The following is an 18,919-nucleotide window of genomic DNA, read 5'->3' as shown; positions in this document are numbered from 1 at the left end:
CCAACTTCCGGTCTTGAATATCCCGGAGAGCTGTCGCTCCCGTGACCGGGATGGTAGACCTCTTCGTGACAGCGGACACTGCCGAATCCACCTTTGGGAACCGGAGTAGCTCCAGCGCGTCCTCCGGCAAAGGGTAAAGCTTTTCCATGGCTTTGCTGACCTTCAAACCCAACTCCGGAGTATCCCATTCCTTGAAGAGGATATCCGTGGACGAAAAATGAAAAGGAAAAGCGACCGCCGGCCCTGTGAGCCCGAGCAGAACGGGATCCATGTTTACCTCCTGGCGGACCACCACCGGAGGAGCTTCAATCCCCAGCTCCTGGAGAATGGCCGGGATAAGCGGCGACAGTTCCTCCCTGCGGAACAAGCGCAGCACCTTGGGGTCATCCCCGTCGACGGCCTGTGCTCCTTTCCCTGTACTGGGCTGCGCGGAGCCATCTGCTGCTGCCTTCCCGGCCCCCGGTGGGGGCTCCTCGGAGGCCTCCGTGTCCGCCCCGGCGGAATCTTCGGAATCCGATTCCTGCGGCACCCCTCGCGAAAGCCGCTTGCCCCGGTCCGCGCTCTGGGTGACCTTTGCCACCCTCCTGGCCAGTTTCTTCTTCGGCGGGGACCGGTGGACCCGTGCGCGCGAGGCGTCCCCCCGGCCGCGCTTGCTTCGCTTATAACGGAGCACCTTGCGCAGTAAAAGCGCCAAATCCTCCGAGAACTCGTCCGAATCTGAGGAATCGCATTCAGACGTCCCCTGGGACCGGGGCCCCTCCGAGGGGACCTCCCCCGCTGCGGGGAAAGCTCAGGAGGCAAGACCGAGGCCCCCACCGTCTCACGCGAAACTACCCGGCCGGTGGACAAAATGGCCGCCACTCCCGCGCTAATCGGGAATGGGTCAGGAGGCCTGTCAGGGGGCCCCCCCCCCCCCTGCGACGGCGATCGCGCGACCCGGGAACGGGCCCCCCGAGGTGCCCCCGATGATCCCTCGTCTCCCGGGACGCAGGCCGAGCAAAGGCTGTCCCGGGAGAGACGCGCGCGCCGAGCCGCAGGTCCTGCACTGCGAGCCGCGTGGCATGCAGACAACCGCGGGAGGAAAAGATGCGCCGAAAAAAACCCAAAAAAACTAAGAGGCGCTGAGGAAAACTAAAAACATAGCACAGAGCAAAACGGTGACCTCCCCCCTGCCGACGGCACCCCCCCCCGAGCGGAACGGAGCGCGACGCCAGGCAACGGAGAGCCGACAGAAAATAAAAAAGGCAAAACACTTTTTTTTTTTTTTTTTTACAGAAAAAAACGCTGTCCCTGGTACTGAAAAGCCCTAATTCCTGCAGGGGTGAGTGAACCGGGCTCCCCGGTGTCACCCCTGACGCTGCCACTAGACCAGCCGGGTCCTCGACCCTAGCAGCGGCCTCAACCTGGGGAGGGTAGTCCCCTCAGGACCTCTCAACTCCCCAGGGAGGCAGGGCAACTGGGACTAGAATTAAACAAGATTAAATAAAACCCAATTTGAAGAAAAAAACCAAGTTAGGCCTAATAAAAATCAACCACAAAAGCGAACCTGACTAACCACACAGAATCAGGCCCGACAGGGCTGTGACCGGACCTGTACCACCTACTGGAGACAGAGTAAGACTGAGGAGCTGTGACTGGCACAGGGGCATATATGCTCCGCCCACAAGTTTTAGTCTGTCTCCATCTACTGGTGCGGAGTCACAACCCAGGTGACCTGGACTGATCCTGGTACGTACAGGGAAAGAGGAAGCGGCAAAAATCTTACAGGTGGCTGGTCTTATGACATCCAGCCAGGCTGCTAAGCCCGTGGAGGAGAAGAGGCCTTCAGCGACAACTTTACAGCACTGGCAGAGGGTCCCCTACGGAGGAAAAAGGCTATGCAGGAATATCAGCAACCACCGGGAGGCCCAAGATACAGAGACTTGAACTCATCAGATCAGCCTACAAGATATTCTCTACTGGGTTCTGAGGCCCAAAAAGAAGGTGGCTGGGTGATATAGGAGCCGGCTTAACCAAGAGGGGGAGAACCCCGTGACAAGAAAGTTTGTTTAATATGGTTTATAAATTTACTGTGCACTGTTAGCATTTAGTTGCTATGTTCGGATGGTTCTATGGTTTTGAATAGATCAGCAGCAGGGGAGAGGGGTGGGGGGCTCATGGGATGTAAGCTAATCTCTGAGTGGCGTCAGTCCTTCACACAATGGGGAGGAGGATCGATGATATGAGGAGGGCTGGGGGGAGAGGGCGGGAAGGGTACAGTGGGTTGAGAGGTCAGTAGAGGCAGCCCAGCTAATATTGACACAAGTGCGGCAGAGGGGAAGTTTGTCTGAGATTGAGGGTATTGGGAATTCCAGGAATAGTCAAGAACATACTGATTATGGGTGAAGTAAAGGTTATGTCCTGGAATGTAAAAGGACTTAATACTTTTCACAAGAGGAAACAATTATTACAGGATGCGGTTAGGGACAAGGTACACATATTACTCTGCCAGGAGACGCATTTGCGAAAGAAATATGAGAAACATGATATCACACCATTACCCGGTACAATTTTATGCAGCGGCTAGTGTGGGCCACAAGTACGGGGGAGTGGGGATACTATTTTCTAAGGATCTGACAGTTGACGCCGGATCTGTCGTAAGAGACGTAGAAGGTCGGTATATTATAGTGAAATTCAAGCTGGGAAATAATATGTGTACCGTAGTCAACCTATATGCGCCAAATACAGGGCAGGGACCCTTCTTTGACAAGCTATCGGAAACTTTAAAGCAGTGGGTGGAGGGTTCTCTAATCATAGGGGGTGATTTTAACCTGACCAGATATCCTTTCTTGATTCTAACGGAGGGGGCGGCAGCCACTCTTGGAGACACAGGAAAGGACTAAAAAATGTAATGAAAGACTGGCAGCTCCTGGATATTTGGAGGCTTCACCATCCTACAGAAAGGAATTATTCTTATTATTCATCAGCACACAAAACCTATACCCGAATAGATTACTTTCTGGTGGACAGGGATCTAGCAAACAAAGTTTGTGACTCAGACATATGCCCCATCACATGGTCTGATCATGCGGCTATTACACTCACTTTACACAAACTAGGTCTCCAATCTGGCGATCGCTTCTGGCGCCTTAATGAGAGTTTGCTGGCGGATGCTGATTATGCCACACAACTCAAAGAAGAAATGACATTTCTAGTAGAAAATACAGAGGATGGGATATCCGCCAACATGCTATGGGACTGTTTTAAGGCGGTGGCCAGGGGTAAACTAATTGCTAGAGCTTCGTACTTACTAAAGCAGAGAAATAGGAGAAGGACTGAAATTCTACAATTACTGGGGAAATTGGAAATAAGACATAAGAGGGAGGGGGGGTGACACTGAGAGAAGAATTAAAGACCCTTTCCTTGGGAGAAATAGCCTTTCAAATGGATAGGGCCAAACAAGAGTTTTTTGAAGGGGGCAATAAAGCCAGGAGATTATTGGCTCGCCGATTAAAGGTGAGGGCAGCCCAGAATCAGATTCTAAAAATTAAGTCTGAATCAGGGGAGGTACTCACTGACACCGAAGATATTCGTGAGAGATTCATTCAGTTCTACCAAAAACTGTATACACAGCAAACGGAGATCAGGCAGCATGAGATAGATACCTATTTAGAGGGTGTTAATCTGCCACAGGTAGAGGAGGTACAACAAAGGTACTTAAATAAACCTATCACGGCTGAAGAGGTGTCCAAGGCTATAACAGGGTTGAAGTCTGGCAAGTTGCCAGGTGTTGATGGCTATACCGGCAGTTTCTATAAATCTCTTCGAGAGGTGATTACTCCTCTCCTGGTGGACGCCTTTAACAATCTATTGCAGACTGGGGAAATAGCTAAAGATGCTAATAAAGCGGGGATCACTATCCTGGCTAAACCAGGCAGGGACGTTACCCTTTGTGGCTCATATAGACCCATTTCATTAATCAATTTAGATTTAAAAATCCTGGCTAAAATCCTGGCTACTAGACTGGGACATGAGGCTCCATCAATCATACACTCAGATCAAACGGGCTTTGTTCCGGGCAGGCTAGCAGGAGATAATGTGAGGAGGGTTACAGATCTAATCTGGTATGCCAAGGTCAAACAACTACCCCTGGTATTATTCACAGTAGATGCGGAAAAGGCATTTGACCTTGTGCATTGGGATTATCTTTTTTCAGTTCTCCACAAGATGGGGATGGGCGGCAATTTTCTCACATGGATTAGGAAGTTATACACTACTCCCAATGCGTGCATTAAGGTAAATGGGGGATATTCAAAAGTTTTCCCGATTGAAAGAGGAACCAGGCAAGGTTGCCCTTTGTCCCCACTTTTATTTGCTCTATACTTAGAGCCTTTCGCAGAATATATCAGATGTTCAGGGGAGATTCAGGAGATCAGAATAGGAGACCAGGACTATAAACTTTCGCTATTTGCAGACGATGTGCTTTTCACTGTGGTGAATCCCTCCAGCTCCTTGCCACACTTGGTAAGCGCCTTACATACATTCAGTGGGGTATCTGGATATAAATTAAATATGGACAAATCCGAGCTACTTAATATAACTCTTAATTCTGCAGAGGTGAGAGAGATACAACAAAAGTTCCCTTTTAAACTGGTTAAAAAATCCTTAAAATACCTGGGAGTCAGAATAGGGGCGGACTCAGGGGATTTGTATTCTTTGAATTATGAGCCCATTTGGAATACCATTAAGGAGGATCTGCAAAAATGGGAAAGACTGGAGTTGTCCTGGTGGGGGAGGATATCCACAATTAAGATGAATGTCTTACCTCGGCTCTTATATTTATTTCAAGTATTACCAATCCCTGGTCCATCCTCAGCTTTACGTTTGTGGCAGAGGCACCTGTATCGCTTCTTGTGGCAGAGGCGACTCCCTAGGGTTAGCAGTAAGGTCTTACAATTACATAAGGATAGAGGTGGATTGAGTGTACCTTGTTTACAGTATTACTATGCTGCGGCTCAGCTCAGATATGTCATTGACTGGCATGTGGAGGGGAGTCATAAACGATGGGTATCTCTCGAGGGGGCCCTCATGGGAGACCTTCCTCCTAAAATGCTGGTTTGGCTGCCACAGACAGCCCGTATACTGCCGAAGGAGATCGCTCCGTCCATTTTACACACTTTCTCTATCTGGGAAACGTGAAGAGGGGAAATTGGTGGGGGACCGAACGATATTCTTTAAAACCCCTATTTTTTATAATAAAGCTTTTCCCCCTGGAGTATCTAGGGCTGTTGCCTCTAAATATGAAGTGATGCCCTATGGCATCACTTCATATTTATTTCCTGCCTTATCTTCTTTCCAGCTTGTTGCAAGCTTCCAAGTTCTCTTCCCTGTTGATTGTAACTTTTGACTCATTCCTACTTACTGTTTATCTTTCGTTTACTTGAATAGTTACCCCAGTTTTTTATTCTTGTTAATTGTAAACCGATCCGATATGGTTATTTACTATGAAGGTCGGTATATAAAACTGTTAAATAAATAAATAAATAGGTGGAGGTCCTTTGGGTGTGAATCACTGGAACAGGTGTGGAACAGGAGGGTGATTAAGGAGTTCTCTGAGCTTTCTACAGATTTTCCTTTATCAAGAACAGACCAATATTTTTACCTGCAAATCAGGCACTATATGTCACATCGCTCCGTTCTGTCCGATTTATGTAAAGGAAAATCACTTTTTGAAGGTTTTTGTGACAATGCTAATAAACTTAAGAAGGCTTTATCTAGGATCTACACTCTACTAAATAAGGGTTTGACAGTGCCCCCAGCACATATTATTAATTGGGAAACAGATCTGGGAGAAAAAGTGTCGGAGTCTGAATGGTCCGATTGTTATAGGGCTGCAAAGAAGGGGTCAGTGTCTGCTTCTATCATAGAGCAAAATTATAAATTGCTATATAGATGGTACTTGACCCCGATGAAACTACATAAATTCTACCCAGCAGTATCAGACCAATGTTGGAGAGAGTGTGGGAAACAGGGTACTTTTATTCATATCTGGTGGGAGTGTGGGCCAATTCAGGGGTACTGGACCATGATTAGTGGACTAATATCTGAGATATTGCATGTGTTCATTCCTGTTCAACCTAAATTATTCTTGCTGAACATCTTTCTGCCTGAGTACGCTGATGGCGACACTTATTTAATACAGCAGATCATCCAGGCTGGTAGGGCGGAGCTGGCTTATGCTATGGCATCAGAAGGAGACACCGTCGCGGGCACGGGTACTTCAGCGTTTGACCAAAGTGTGGTATTTAACCCAGCTGACAGCTATCAAACAGAAGACTTTGAAAAGACACATGTCCCAGTGGCTCTGTTACGAACAGTGGAAGCGGCAACAGGCGGAATAGATGGAGGAGGAGGGGTTGCATTCTGTTGTGCATGAATATGTATACATGTTCTGACTAACTGTCGGGTGGATCATACCACCGAGTGTGCCTTATCTACATGACGAGCTTAGTAATTCTAGTACTCTCCTTTTTCTGTATGTTATAATTGGGGTCTGAAGTCCCACGGTGATAGGTCCTTTTTTTGCTGGTACTGCATACTACGTGTTTGCTATGTGTTTGCCTCTTGACAACAGTAAGTGAAAGGGGGGGAGGGAAGGGGGGGTAGAAAATCACAAAACGAAAGCATTCAACACGAGACTGTATTCAAAATTACATGTTTATTATTCAACCTTTCATGTTAATCACCATTCTGTTGCATTGACTATACATGTATGTTTTGAGATGTACGCACTTGATATTTGTTTACATGCATAAATTACAAATAAAAAAAAAAAAGTAAAAATCTAACAAAACCCCCCACCCAAAGACCTCCAAAATTTATTTACTACAATCCCCCACCCTCCTGACCCCCCCCCCAAGACCTACCAAACGTCCCTGGTGGTCCAGCGGGAGTCCAGGAGTGGTCCGGGAGCGATCTCCTGGACTTGGGCTGTCGGCTGCCAGTAGTCAAAATGGCGCCGACAGCCCTTTGCCCTCACTATGTCACTGGGGTCGACCAATGGCGGCGGTAGCCCCTGTGACATAGTAAGGGCAAAGGGCCGTCGGCTGCCAGTAATCAAAATGGCATCGACGGCCCTTTGCCCTTAGTATGCCACAGGGGCTACCGCCACCATTGGTCGACCCCCAGTGACATAGTGAGGGCAAAGGGCTGTCAGCGCCATTTTGACTACTGGCAGCTGACAGCCCAAGTCCAGGAGATTGCTCCCGGACCGCTCCTGGATCCCCGCTGGACCACCAGGGACTTTTGGCAGGTCTTGGGGGGCGTCAGGAGAGTAGGGGCTTGTAGTAAATTAATTTGGTAGGTCTTGGGGGGGTCAGGAGGGTGGGGGGTTGTAGTTAGTATGGCTCTCACGGAATTACATTTTAAAATATGTGGCGTTCATGGCTCTCTCAGCCAAAAAGGTTCCCGACCCCTGTTCTACTCGTTTAGCTAAGACAGCTGCTCCTTTAGCTCCATGGTGAAGCCAGATTGCTTGATCACTAGCTGCAGCCAGAGCAGAGCCCCATACTTCTGTGCAACTTGGTCAGTACCAACTGGGAAAGGAGTGAAGCCACCAGAGAAAACCCTTCTGCTCTTCAGATTGTGACTGAATCAGTCTCCGTGGTTGACCTTGGAAGAAGAGCTCTGTGTATAATCCTAGGTGGAGGAAAGTATTCCATGCCTTGCATCACCAGTTTTCTCTGGACAGCCCACATCACATAGGCAGAAAGCTGGATATTTGCCCAGATGGCCATGCATATAGGCGCCTCCTGGAAGCCTGCTGCTTCCAGCACTAAAAGAACTTAGTAGAAGTTGTAGCGAATCTAAAAGCCAAACAGAAATGAAAACTCTTCTTCCTGCTGTTCTGAACTGTAGTGATGAGGAAGAGCTGCTTTTTCAGAAGGTTTCTGCAGACCAGTGGCAGCTGGAATGCCTGGTAGATCTGCTGTCCCAAAACCAGAAAAGTGGCCTGGCAGGAGATTTCTTTCTCTGCTGCTTAAAGGTAAGTTACCCCAGCTGCATCCAGTGGGAGAGTCTCTGGAAGCTGATAGGGTAAGGATTTCTTAGTCCATACCAGAGCAGTGCATGGGACTGGTCAGAGAGGGGGGAAGTGTCCAGGAGCTGTTGCTGCAGTTTGCATGGAGTGTCGGATGTAAAAATATTTTAAAAACCAGGCAATCAAAAAGAAACACGAAGAAACGTTTACAGGAAAAGGGCTCTCGAGATGACACACATTGAGTCAGACATTGGCATCTCATCAGTCACATACATGTACATATACCTGTTTGATATCCCACATGCATGCGTTTGTCTGCCCATAGGATGTCACTTTGTTGAACTGACACCTCCAGCTAAACCTAATAATTCATGATAACTGTTTCACTGCCTAAGACTCTTAATCCTCCTCCTTTCTTGTGCTGTTTTGAGAATAGAAAGGTGTTGGAAGTTAATGATTGGGTTTTAAGGTGTTTGTAATCCCTGTCTCATCAGACATGAAACAGGAGACAGCACTTTCTAAACTCCCCACTGTCATTTGTTTCTGTTCCCACTCTTTTCTCTGCTTCTCAGGGAAGTCTAGGCAACGAGCAGTTGTTTGTTCTTCCTTCCTCCTTCAGCTGAATTTTTCCTCCAGCTCCCTACCCCCTTCCCCATGGCATCCTACTGCAAAGATTAGATAACACATGGAGCTGTGCTGTCCATGCCATAGCAAGCAGATTCAAGCAATCTCTAACCATCAGCATGGTAGGATCTTCTGTGGCATGAGAGGGTGCGCTGTTGTCATTCAGGACCATAAATCTGTATGAGAGCACAGTTTTTCATCATCTGGTGATTAGGCAAGATCCCTGAGGCTCTTGTGTATGATACCTCCTCTTCCTGCTGCAGGATCTGACAGCCGTTGCTGTGGAGGAGCAGCTGCACCCAGATTCCATCTCTCGTGACATCCTCCAGCAACTGGAGAGATCTCACGAGCAGCAGCTGAGAGAGCAGGAGAAGAGATTGCTGACTCTCCAGTTGGTGGCAGTGCTGTGTGAAAAGGTCTCGGGCTCCATGTTCACTGACCTTCTGCAGGTTGGTTATAATCTGGGTAAAATTCAGAGGTCAGGTGGTAACAGATTGAGCTTATAACTCTCTCTTTCCCACAAGTACTTAGTTTGGTGAGGTACTGGCAGCTAATCAGGGAGAATCCCACTGTGGCCAGACCCTGGAATGTCTTGTACTGGATGCAGGTGAAACTGCAGGAGTCCTGTAATCATTGCTTTTATGCCATTCACCAGAGTGGTGGGCTCTTCTGTAATCTAACTTAGCCATATTGCCTTCAAAAATTGTAATAAGATGATTCTGAACAGACTTGTTACTGAAAGGACTGAATTTGAAGTATTTAGGGGAAGAAGTCTTTCTCTTTAAACCCCCTCTTCCGAGAAGAGACTGGGATTGAAGGAGCTGTGAGCCCCACAGTACTCAGACTTCTTTCTGCTGGGTTAGGAGCTGTTCCCACAACCATTCCCTACAATGATTGCTACCCCAGCTGCTGGAAGTAGTTATACTCACATCTTTTTCTCTTTGCTACCTGTTTAAAGCTTGCTTTTATTTTGTAGGTGGTAGAATTTGTGGGTACAACCTTGAAGCGTGCCCTTGTAAGCTTAACCCAGAATGAAGAGAGCTCTGTCGATGCGCAGACCCTGAGCATGGCCATGGGGTTGGTAGCTGCCATGCTAGGTGGGGCAGTCCAGGTGAGTTCATGGCGTACAAAGAGCTTTGCAAAATGAAAGAAGGTATGGCAACATTTTGAACTGATCAGTTTTTTCCATAGTAGTCTGTTTATTTAACAGATGATTATGGCAGTCTTCAATAAAGTGACAGCATGTACAGTAGTGGTTTTTCCCAAGACTGTCTGGTTAATAAATTTATGGATTTCTCCAAGAACTTGCCCAAACTATTTTTAAACCCAGCTACGCAAGCTGCCTTTATCACATCCTCTGGCTATGAATTCTAGATCAAAATTGTGCATTTAGTGAAAACTAATTTTCTATGATTTTGTTACATATGTACTACTTAACAGTGGCATAGCCACGGGTGGGCCTGGGTGGGCTTTGGACCCAGGCCCACCCAACTGGAACCGGAAGTGGAGCACCGGACCTGCAAGGCCGTCACGGGATCCCAACTCCGCGCGGCGAAGAGGAGGACCTAGGGCCGGCGTGCCATTCCGTGCATTTGCACAGCACACATGGGGAAGCGATCCTGCGGGCGTATGGAGGGGGAGGGAGCAGAAGTGCCGCACACAGCTTCCGCTTCCTCCCCTCCCCCCCCCCTCCAAGCAGGAAGATCGGTGTGCCATACGGCCCAAAGATAGCAGGAGGCCGGTGGCAGCAGGAGAGGCCAACTGATCTTCCTGCTTGGGAGAGGGAGGAAGCGGAAGCTGTGCACGGGCTTGAATGTGTATGTGTGTGTGAGAATGGGAGCCTGGGGTGTGTGTGTGTGAGAGAGAGAGAATGGGAGCTTGAATATATGTATGTGTGGGTGAGAATAGAAGCCTGGGTTTGTGTGTTGGTGAGAATGTGAACTTGAAAATGTGTATGTGTGGGTGAGAATAGGAGCATCGGTTTGTGGGTGAGAATGGGTGCCTGGATGTGCGTCTGTGTGTGCATAAGAATGTAAGCCTGGAGAGGGGTGAGAAAGTGAGAGCTTTGTATGTGTGTCTGCAGAGAATGTGAGCTTGTGTATGTGGGGGGGAGAGCATATAAGAGTGAAAGCTTGAGTGTGTGAGGGAGTCTGTGAGAGAAAGCATGTGTGTGTGTGTCTGTGTCTGTGGAAGGGAAGAAGACAGTAGTAGAAGAAAGACACTGAAAAGGAATTAGGAAATGAGCGACAAGGGAAAAAATAGGAAAAAGAGACCAGGACCAACTAGAAAAATACAAAGATCAGACAACAAAGGTAAAAACATATATATTATCCCAGGACAAGCAGGATGCTAGGCCTCACATATGGGTGACGTCATTGATGGAGCCCCATTGCGGAAAACTTTCTGTCAAAGTTTCTAGAAACTTTTGACTGGCACTCTGAGCCCACTGAGCATGCCCAGCATGCCATGATATTCTCAGCCACAGGGGTCTCCCTTCAGTCTTCATTTTTCCGCGCTGCTTTTGGCATCGCAGAGCAGGAGCCTGTGTGAGATTCTCACACAATTCTGACTAAAAATCAGATTGAAAAAAAATCAATAATTTCTCTCCCATATCGGGGTCTCTCTCTCTCTCTCTCTCTCTCTCTCTCTCTCTCTCGTTACCACCGGCTGGTGAGTAAAAGATTCTCATTTCGACTCATTTGAATAAAATAATTTTTCTTCACATTTACATCGACGGCTGTCGACAGTATCATGGCCACGGGATTCAAAAAAGTCCCAAATGTAATCGGACCATGTTGATTACGGACCCACACCTTGAGTGTGTACTTTGCTTGGGCCAATCGCATGATGTAACATCTTGCCCAAAATGCGCTGAAATGACCGCTAAAGGTCGGAAGATGCACTAAGAAAAGATGGAACACTTGTTCCATCTTCAGCTTTTACCTTCCCCATCGACGTCCACTCGGTCATCTCCGGCCGGAGTTTCGACACGACTGATACTTAAAAAATGTCATCCGGAAGGTTCAGGGGATAGTTTATCACCGACCCCATCCGTGGCATCGATGAAGACCGCATCGGAGCATCGATCGAAACATCGGCATCGCCATTCATCGATTCCGGAAAATCTGCTATCCCCAGAAAAGTCGACAGCCAAGCGGCCTCGCCTTCAGGAAACACCGAGGCCTTCCACACCGAGGCGTTCACCTTCCGTCAAGTGCCAACCATCGAACCTCCATAGGGCCCTGTGGTAGGACCGATAACGCCCCCACCGCCACTACGTGTAGCTGCTCTGCCAAGCCAAGCGGTGCTACAAGCGCTCCAAGAGCATCGACCATCAACGCAGACGCCTATACCCTCTCCGACACCATTGTCGAAGCCGACGCCTCTGCCGATGCCGGAACCCGTTCCAATGCCGGGACCATCTCCAAGGACACCAATGCCACTACCTGGGGCTCCAGGTCAACCAGAATTGGCTTTATTCCAAATGTTGATAGATAGATTCGACGCCCTCGTTGGTGCTATTCCACTGAAGTCTATCCCAACTAAACCTATCAGGGATGTTCCTGGACAGGGACCTGTCGATGATCCTCAGCCAAGACCTTCAGGACTCTTTCGGCCACTAGTTCCATCTCTTCCGCCGAGATCTTCTCCCACTTCTCCTTCCAGGGAAACACCATACGACTCATGGGAAGGCAAGCAATACTGATTCTTCATCGGAAAGCTTCATGTCTGACCCTTCTCTGCAGGAAGGCAGGAAGAAATCTCCACCAGAGGACTTGTCCTTCACCAATTTCATAAAGGACATGGCAGACACAATACCGTTCAACTTAGTGTCTGAGGAAGACACAAAACAGCAGACTTTAGAAGTCTTACAGTTCGTGGATCCCCCAAAAGAGGTCCTGGCCATTCCTGTCCATGAGGTACTTCTGGAGTTGCAACATAGACTCTGGGAACATCCATGTTCGGGTCCACCTATTAACAAAAGAGTGGACACCACCTATCTCTTCCAACATGTTCCTGATTACCAGAAATCACAGTTACCGCATCAATCTGTTGTGGTTGAGTCGGCTCAAAAGAAGTCCAAAAGAATTCGATTTCACTCCTCCACTCCACCTGGAAAGACCATAGATTCCTAGACTCTGGGGAGAAAAGTATTCCAAGGAGCTATACTCAACTCAAGAATTGCGTCCTATCAACTTTATATGATGCAATACCAAAGGAATCTATGGAAGCAGATGCAGGAACTTTCCAACTCCCAGTACCAGGAGGCAGCTCAGGCTTTAATACACAAGGGACTTGAAGCTAGAAAGCATGAAGTCCGGGCCGCCTACGACAGCTTCAAAACAGCTTCAAGGGTGGCAGCCTCAGGAATAAGTGCACGTCGCTGGGCATGGTTAAAAGCCTCTGACCTCAGGCCTGAGGTACAAGAGAAGCTGGTGGATCTGCCCTACGTAGTTGACAACCTCTTTGGGTCGAAAGTTCAAGATGCAGTGGCTCAACTAAAAGAACACATGGAGACATTGTGCCAACTGTCGTCAGTTCCACAAGACTACTCTTCTTCAATGTCTCGCCAGCCACCAAGAAAGGACACTAGAAAACCTTTCTACAGGCAGAGACGATATTATCCACCAGCATCCAGGGGTAGATCTTCTCGTCCGCAACAAAGATCTCAACCCAGACAGCCTAGAGCCTCTAGGCCTCAACCGCCACCGCAGATGGGACTGGCTGCAGGTTTTTGAGGCCACCACCAGAGACCAAAGCCATCTCCACAATCCAACACTGAACCTCCCAGTAGGAGGCCGAGTTTCCTCCTCCTACAACCATTGGTTACAGATAACAACAGACCAATGGGTACTCTCAGTAATATCTCGAGGTTACCAACTCAATTTTCTCTCAACTCCAAGAGACTATCCTCCAAAACCTCTTTCGTTACACGAAACTCACATAATTCATCTACAAGCAGAATTATCCACCCTTCTGAGAACCAGAGCTGTAAAACCGGTGCCCCGGACTCAGCAGGGCAGAGGATTCTACTCCTGTTATTTCCTCATTCCAAAGAAAACCGGAGGCCTACGTCCCATCCTAGACCTCAGAAATCTCAACAAATTTCTAAAGAAAAAAAAGTTCAGGATGGTTTCTCTAGGCACCTTGCTTCCACTTCTTCAAACAGGAGATTGGCTTTGTTCTCTGGATCTACAAGACGCTTACGCTCACATTCCAATATTCCCCCCTCATCGCAAATATCTGCGTTTCCTGGTGAGTCAGCAGCATTTTCAGTACAGAGTACTGCCATTCAGACTTGCCTCAGCTCCCAGAATGTTCACGAAATGCCTGGCAGTACTAGCAACACACTTACACAAGGAAAGTGTACCCGTTTTCACCTATCTAGACGACTGGCTCATCAGAAGTCAATCTCAACAAGGAGCTCTAACTTCTCTCAACTGAACAATTACTCTACTTCACTCGATGGGGTTTCTCATCAATTATCAAAAGTCCCATCTCATTCCGTCTCACCTGCTTCAATTCATTGGAGCAGAATTGAACACCATCCTCTCAAAAGCCTTTCTACCCGAGGATCGGGCAGAAACCCTTTCCCTATTGGCAAATTCGCTACACTCGAAGAAACAAGCAACAGCTCATCAGTTTCTAATTTTATTAGGCCACATGGCCTCCACAGTTCATGTCACTCCTTTGGCAAGATTAGCCATGAGAATAACCCAATGGACATTAAGATCACAATGGATCCAAGCCATTCAACCACTGTCCTCTCCAATTCAAGTAACCCATCAGCTACGTTCATCTCTACTTTGGTGGGCGAACAAGGACAACTTGCGCAAGGGCCTGCCCTTCCAACAACCAGTCCCACAGATACCTTTAACTACAGATGCATCCACCTTAGGTTGGGGAGCTCACATAGACAATCTCCAAACCCAGGGTACTTGGACGAAACTCGAAGCAACATTTCAAATCAATTCCTGGAACTTCGAGTTATACGTTATGCTTTGCATGCATTCAAGGACTGCCTTTCATGCAAGACTGTTCTGATTCAAACGGACAATACAGTAGCCATGTGGTACCTGAACAAACAGGGAGGTACGGGCTCGTATCTCCTTTGTCAAGAAGCTGCACAGATTTGGGATTGGGCCTTGACACATTCCATGTTTCTGCGGGCATCCACAACGTAGTTGCAGATCACCTCAGTCATCAGTTCCAACCACACGAGTGGTCCCTGGATCCTTTAATAGCGACCAGAATATTCCAGCGTTGGGGGCAACCAACAGTAGACCTCTTTGCATCACACCTGAATCACAAAGTGGACAGGTTCTGCGCTCTGCACAGACAAAAACACCAGCCAGCCAAGGACGCTTTTGCTCGCCCTTGGAACTCAGGCCTTCTATACGCGTATCCTCCGATACCGCTAATAACCAAAACTCTAGTGAAGCTACAACAGGACAAGGGGTCCATGATACTCGTAGCCCCATATTGGCCTCGACAAGTATGGTTTCCCACACTTCTAGACCTCTCGATCAGAGAACCAATTCACCTGGGTGTAGCTCATAAGAACATAAGAAATTGCCATGCTGGGTCAGACCAAGGGTCCATCAAGCCCAGCATCCTGTTTCCAACAGAGGCCAAAACCAGGCCAAAAGAACCTGGCAATTACCCAAACACTAAGAAGATCCCATGCTACTGATGCAATTAATAGCAGTGGCTATTCCCTAAGTAAAATTGATTAATAGCCATTAATGGACTTCTCCTCCAAGAACTTATCCAAACCGTTTTTGAACCCAGCTACACTCACTGCACTAACCACATCCTCTGGCAACAAATTCCAGAGCTTTATTGTGCGTTGAGTGAAAAAGAATTTTCTCCGATTAGTCTTAAATGTGCTACTTGCTAACTTCATGGAATGCCCCCTAGTCCTTCTATTATTCGAAAGTGAAAATAACCGAGTCACATCTACTCGTTCAAGACCTCTCATGATCTTAAAGACCTCTATCATATCCCCCCTCAGCCGTCTCTTCTCCAAGCTGAACAGCCCTAATCTCTTCAGCCTTTCCTCATAGGGAAGCTGTTCCATCCCCTTTATCATTTTGGTAGCCCTTCTCTGTACCTTCTCCATCGCAACTATATCTTTTTTGAGATGCGGCGACCAGAATTGTACACAGTATTCAAGATGTGGTCTCACCATGGAGCGATACAGAGGCATTATGACATTTTCCGTTCTATTAACCATTCCCTTCCTAATAATTCCTAACATTCTATTTGCTTTTTTGACTGCTGCAGCACACTGAGCTGACGATTTTAAAGTATTATCCACTATGATGCCTAGATCTTTTTCCTGGGTGGTAGCTCCTAATATGGAATCTAACATCGTGTAACTACAGCAACGGTTATTTTTCCCTATATGCAACACCTTGCACTTGTCCACATTAAATTTCACCTGCCATTTGGATGCCCAATCTTCAAGTCTTGCAAGGTCCTCCTGCAATGTATCACAATCTGCTTGTGATTTAACTACTCTGAATAATTTTGTATCATCTGCAAATCTGATAACCTCACTCGTCGTATTCCTTTCCAGATCATTTATATATATATTGAAAAGCACCGGTCCAAGTACAGATCCCTGAGGCACTCCACTGTTTACCCTTTTCCACTGAGAAAATTCCACTGAGAAAAGCTCCCAATCTCATAACTCAGGATCAGGGCAGGTTGCGCCATCCCAACCTTCAATCCCTATCCCTGACAGCATGGATGTTGAAAGCTTGATATTACAACCACTCAGTCTTTCAACCAATGTCTCCCAAGTGCTTATAGCTTCACGTAAACCTTCAACACGAAAGAATTATTCTTCGAAATGGAAAAGATTTACTTTGTGGTGCACGAAAAAGAACATTGACCCTTTCTCCTGCCCCACAACTTCTCTACTAGACTATTTATAGCATCTTTCAGACTCTGGTCTCCAGACCTCATCAGTTAGAGTGCACCTAAGTGCCATTTCAGCTTACCATAACAAGTTGGGAGATGCACCAATATCCATACAACCTCTTGTCAGTAGATTTATGAGAGGTTTAACTCATCTTAAACCACCAATTCGACCACCTGTCACAGAATGGGACCTGAATCTGGTCTTAAGGCTCATGCGTTCTCCTTTTGAACCCATGACTTCCCGTGATCATAAATTTCTCACATGGAAGATTATCTTCCTTAGAGCCATTACATTGGCTAGAAGGGTTAGTAAGTTACAAGCACTTGTCACGTACTCACCACACACAAAATTCCTACATGACAGAGTGGTTCTCCATACACATCCAAAATTCCTTCCCAAAGTATTTACAGAATTCCACTTGAACCAATCCATAGTTTTGCCCACATTCTTTCCAAGGTCTCATTCTCACCAAGGGGAATGCGCCTTACATACCTTGGACTGTAAACGTGCGCTAGCATATTACATAGACCACACTGCAGTCCATAGGATATCCACTCAACTGTTTGTATCTTTTGATCCAAACAAACCGGGTAATCCAGTGAGCAAACACACTCTTTAAATCTGGCTAGCAGATTGCATAGAGTTCTGCTATGAAAAAGCAGGCCTTCCTCTCCAAGGGCGAGTAAAGGCTCATTCAATCGTACTGTGACTAACGTCCCATTGATCAATACCTCTATCACAATGAACTGCAACTTTACAAATTGGCTATTCCTTACATTTTTCTTAATCAATATACAAGCTATTTCAAAAAAGACTGTATTAATTACAGACATTATTCGTGATTATCGACCCGACTTTTTTGCAATAACAGAAACTTGGTTAAAAACCACAGATAATGTAACGTTAAATCAATTAACAAATAATTATGACATCTTCTCTATCCCACGGACGCAAAAAAAGGAGGTGGTATTATGTTGATAGCAAAGAAAATGTTTAAATTTAAAAGCTTCTCTGCAGATATTCCCCAGTCATATGAAGCCTCATTATTTGATTCTGAACAAATGCAAATTTGTCTGCTGTATTGTCCTCCTGGCATTTTAAACCATAAAAGCTCTCCTCTCTAGGAAAATTTAACTTTTTCGCTCAATCCTGGCAAACCAACAATCATCTTAGGTGATTTTTACTTACATATGGATGACTCCCCACTAGATACTACATGTTTTACATTACAAGAGTCACTGTCAGCGCTTGGATTCGAACTTGCATCTAAGGCTCCCACTCATAAAGTGGGTCACTCTTTAGATTTAATCTTTACTAATTCAAAGTTTTGTAAAAATATCAATATTAATACTAGTCAAGTACCATGGTCTGATCACTACTTAATAACAGCTAAAGCGGAGTTCCACGTCTCAATAAACTCCATGCGTAAAGAATCAAAAGTAATAACTTTTCCACCTCAACCAAAAATAGAAGATTTGCAAAATGAATTTCAAAATCTAGCTGATAGATTTAATAGTGTTGTTGAACTTAATTCTATTTCCTTTTGGGAAACTGAAGTCCAATTTATAGCAAATAAACTCTGTCCCACCAAAAGTAAAATTATTAATACTAAAAGTGCTCAAAACCCATGGTATAACAATGAATTAAAAAAGAAAAAAACTCAATTAAAAAAACTGGAAATTGAATGGAGAAAAAATAAAAATTCTAACTCCCTAGCTAAATATCGTTCGGCACAACATCATTATAAAAAAGCAACAGATAAAGCGAAAAAGGAATTTTTCAGAAATAAAATTGAAAAATTCTTTCATAATCCTAGAATTTTATTCTCAATTGTAAAAAATTTAACAAAAAATCCAAATGAAAAAGATTTGATCTGTCAGAAGATAGAACTAATGAAATAGCCTTATTTTTTAAAAACAAAATTGATTTACTAAATGCTAAAACTACATTAAATCATAACCACGAAATCAAGATGCCCAACAAAATAGATCTAAATTGGTGTGAGTTCGAATCCACTTCCACACTTGAAATTGAAACTCTCATAAAAAAAAATGAATCCAGCAAGACATCCACTGGATCCTATTCCAATAAAAACACTTAAGCTCATCCCAGATATAATTTCGCCAGTTATCGCTAATATAGTTAATCTATCTTTGATGGACGGTATTGTTCCTGAGACTCTGAAAAATGCCATTATCAAACCTATTCTTAAAAAACCGAATTTGGATAATTCTCAACTAAAGACCCATTTCTAATTTATCTTTTATTGCTAAACATAAGAACATAAGAAAATGCCATACTGGGTTAGACCAAGGGTCCATCAAGCCCAGCATCCTGTTTCCAACAGT

General features: G+C 46.0%; 1 protein-coding gene across 1 annotated transcript in view; it reads left to right on the top strand.

Moving 5' to 3' along the window:
- The window catches only part of TANGO6 (transport and golgi organization 6 homolog), a 308,257-nt gene that overhangs the window by 96,089 nt on the left and 193,249 nt on the right, over positions 1-18,919 (top strand). Inside the window, 3 exon segments of the mRNA XM_029610664.1 lie at positions 7,897-8,023; positions 8,905-9,090; positions 9,618-9,752. Of these exon segments, the coding sequence (XP_029466524.1) occupies positions 7,897-8,023; positions 8,905-9,090; positions 9,618-9,752 (448 nt within the window).

The sequence above is a fragment of the Rhinatrema bivittatum genome, chromosome 7, assembly GCF_901001135.1.
Source record: "Rhinatrema bivittatum chromosome 7, aRhiBiv1.1, whole genome shotgun sequence".
Lineage (NCBI taxonomy): Eukaryota > Metazoa > Chordata > Amphibia > Gymnophiona > Rhinatrematidae > Rhinatrema > Rhinatrema bivittatum.
Note: the sequence above shows the minus strand (reverse complement) of the source record. Positions and strands in the feature narration are given on the sequence as shown.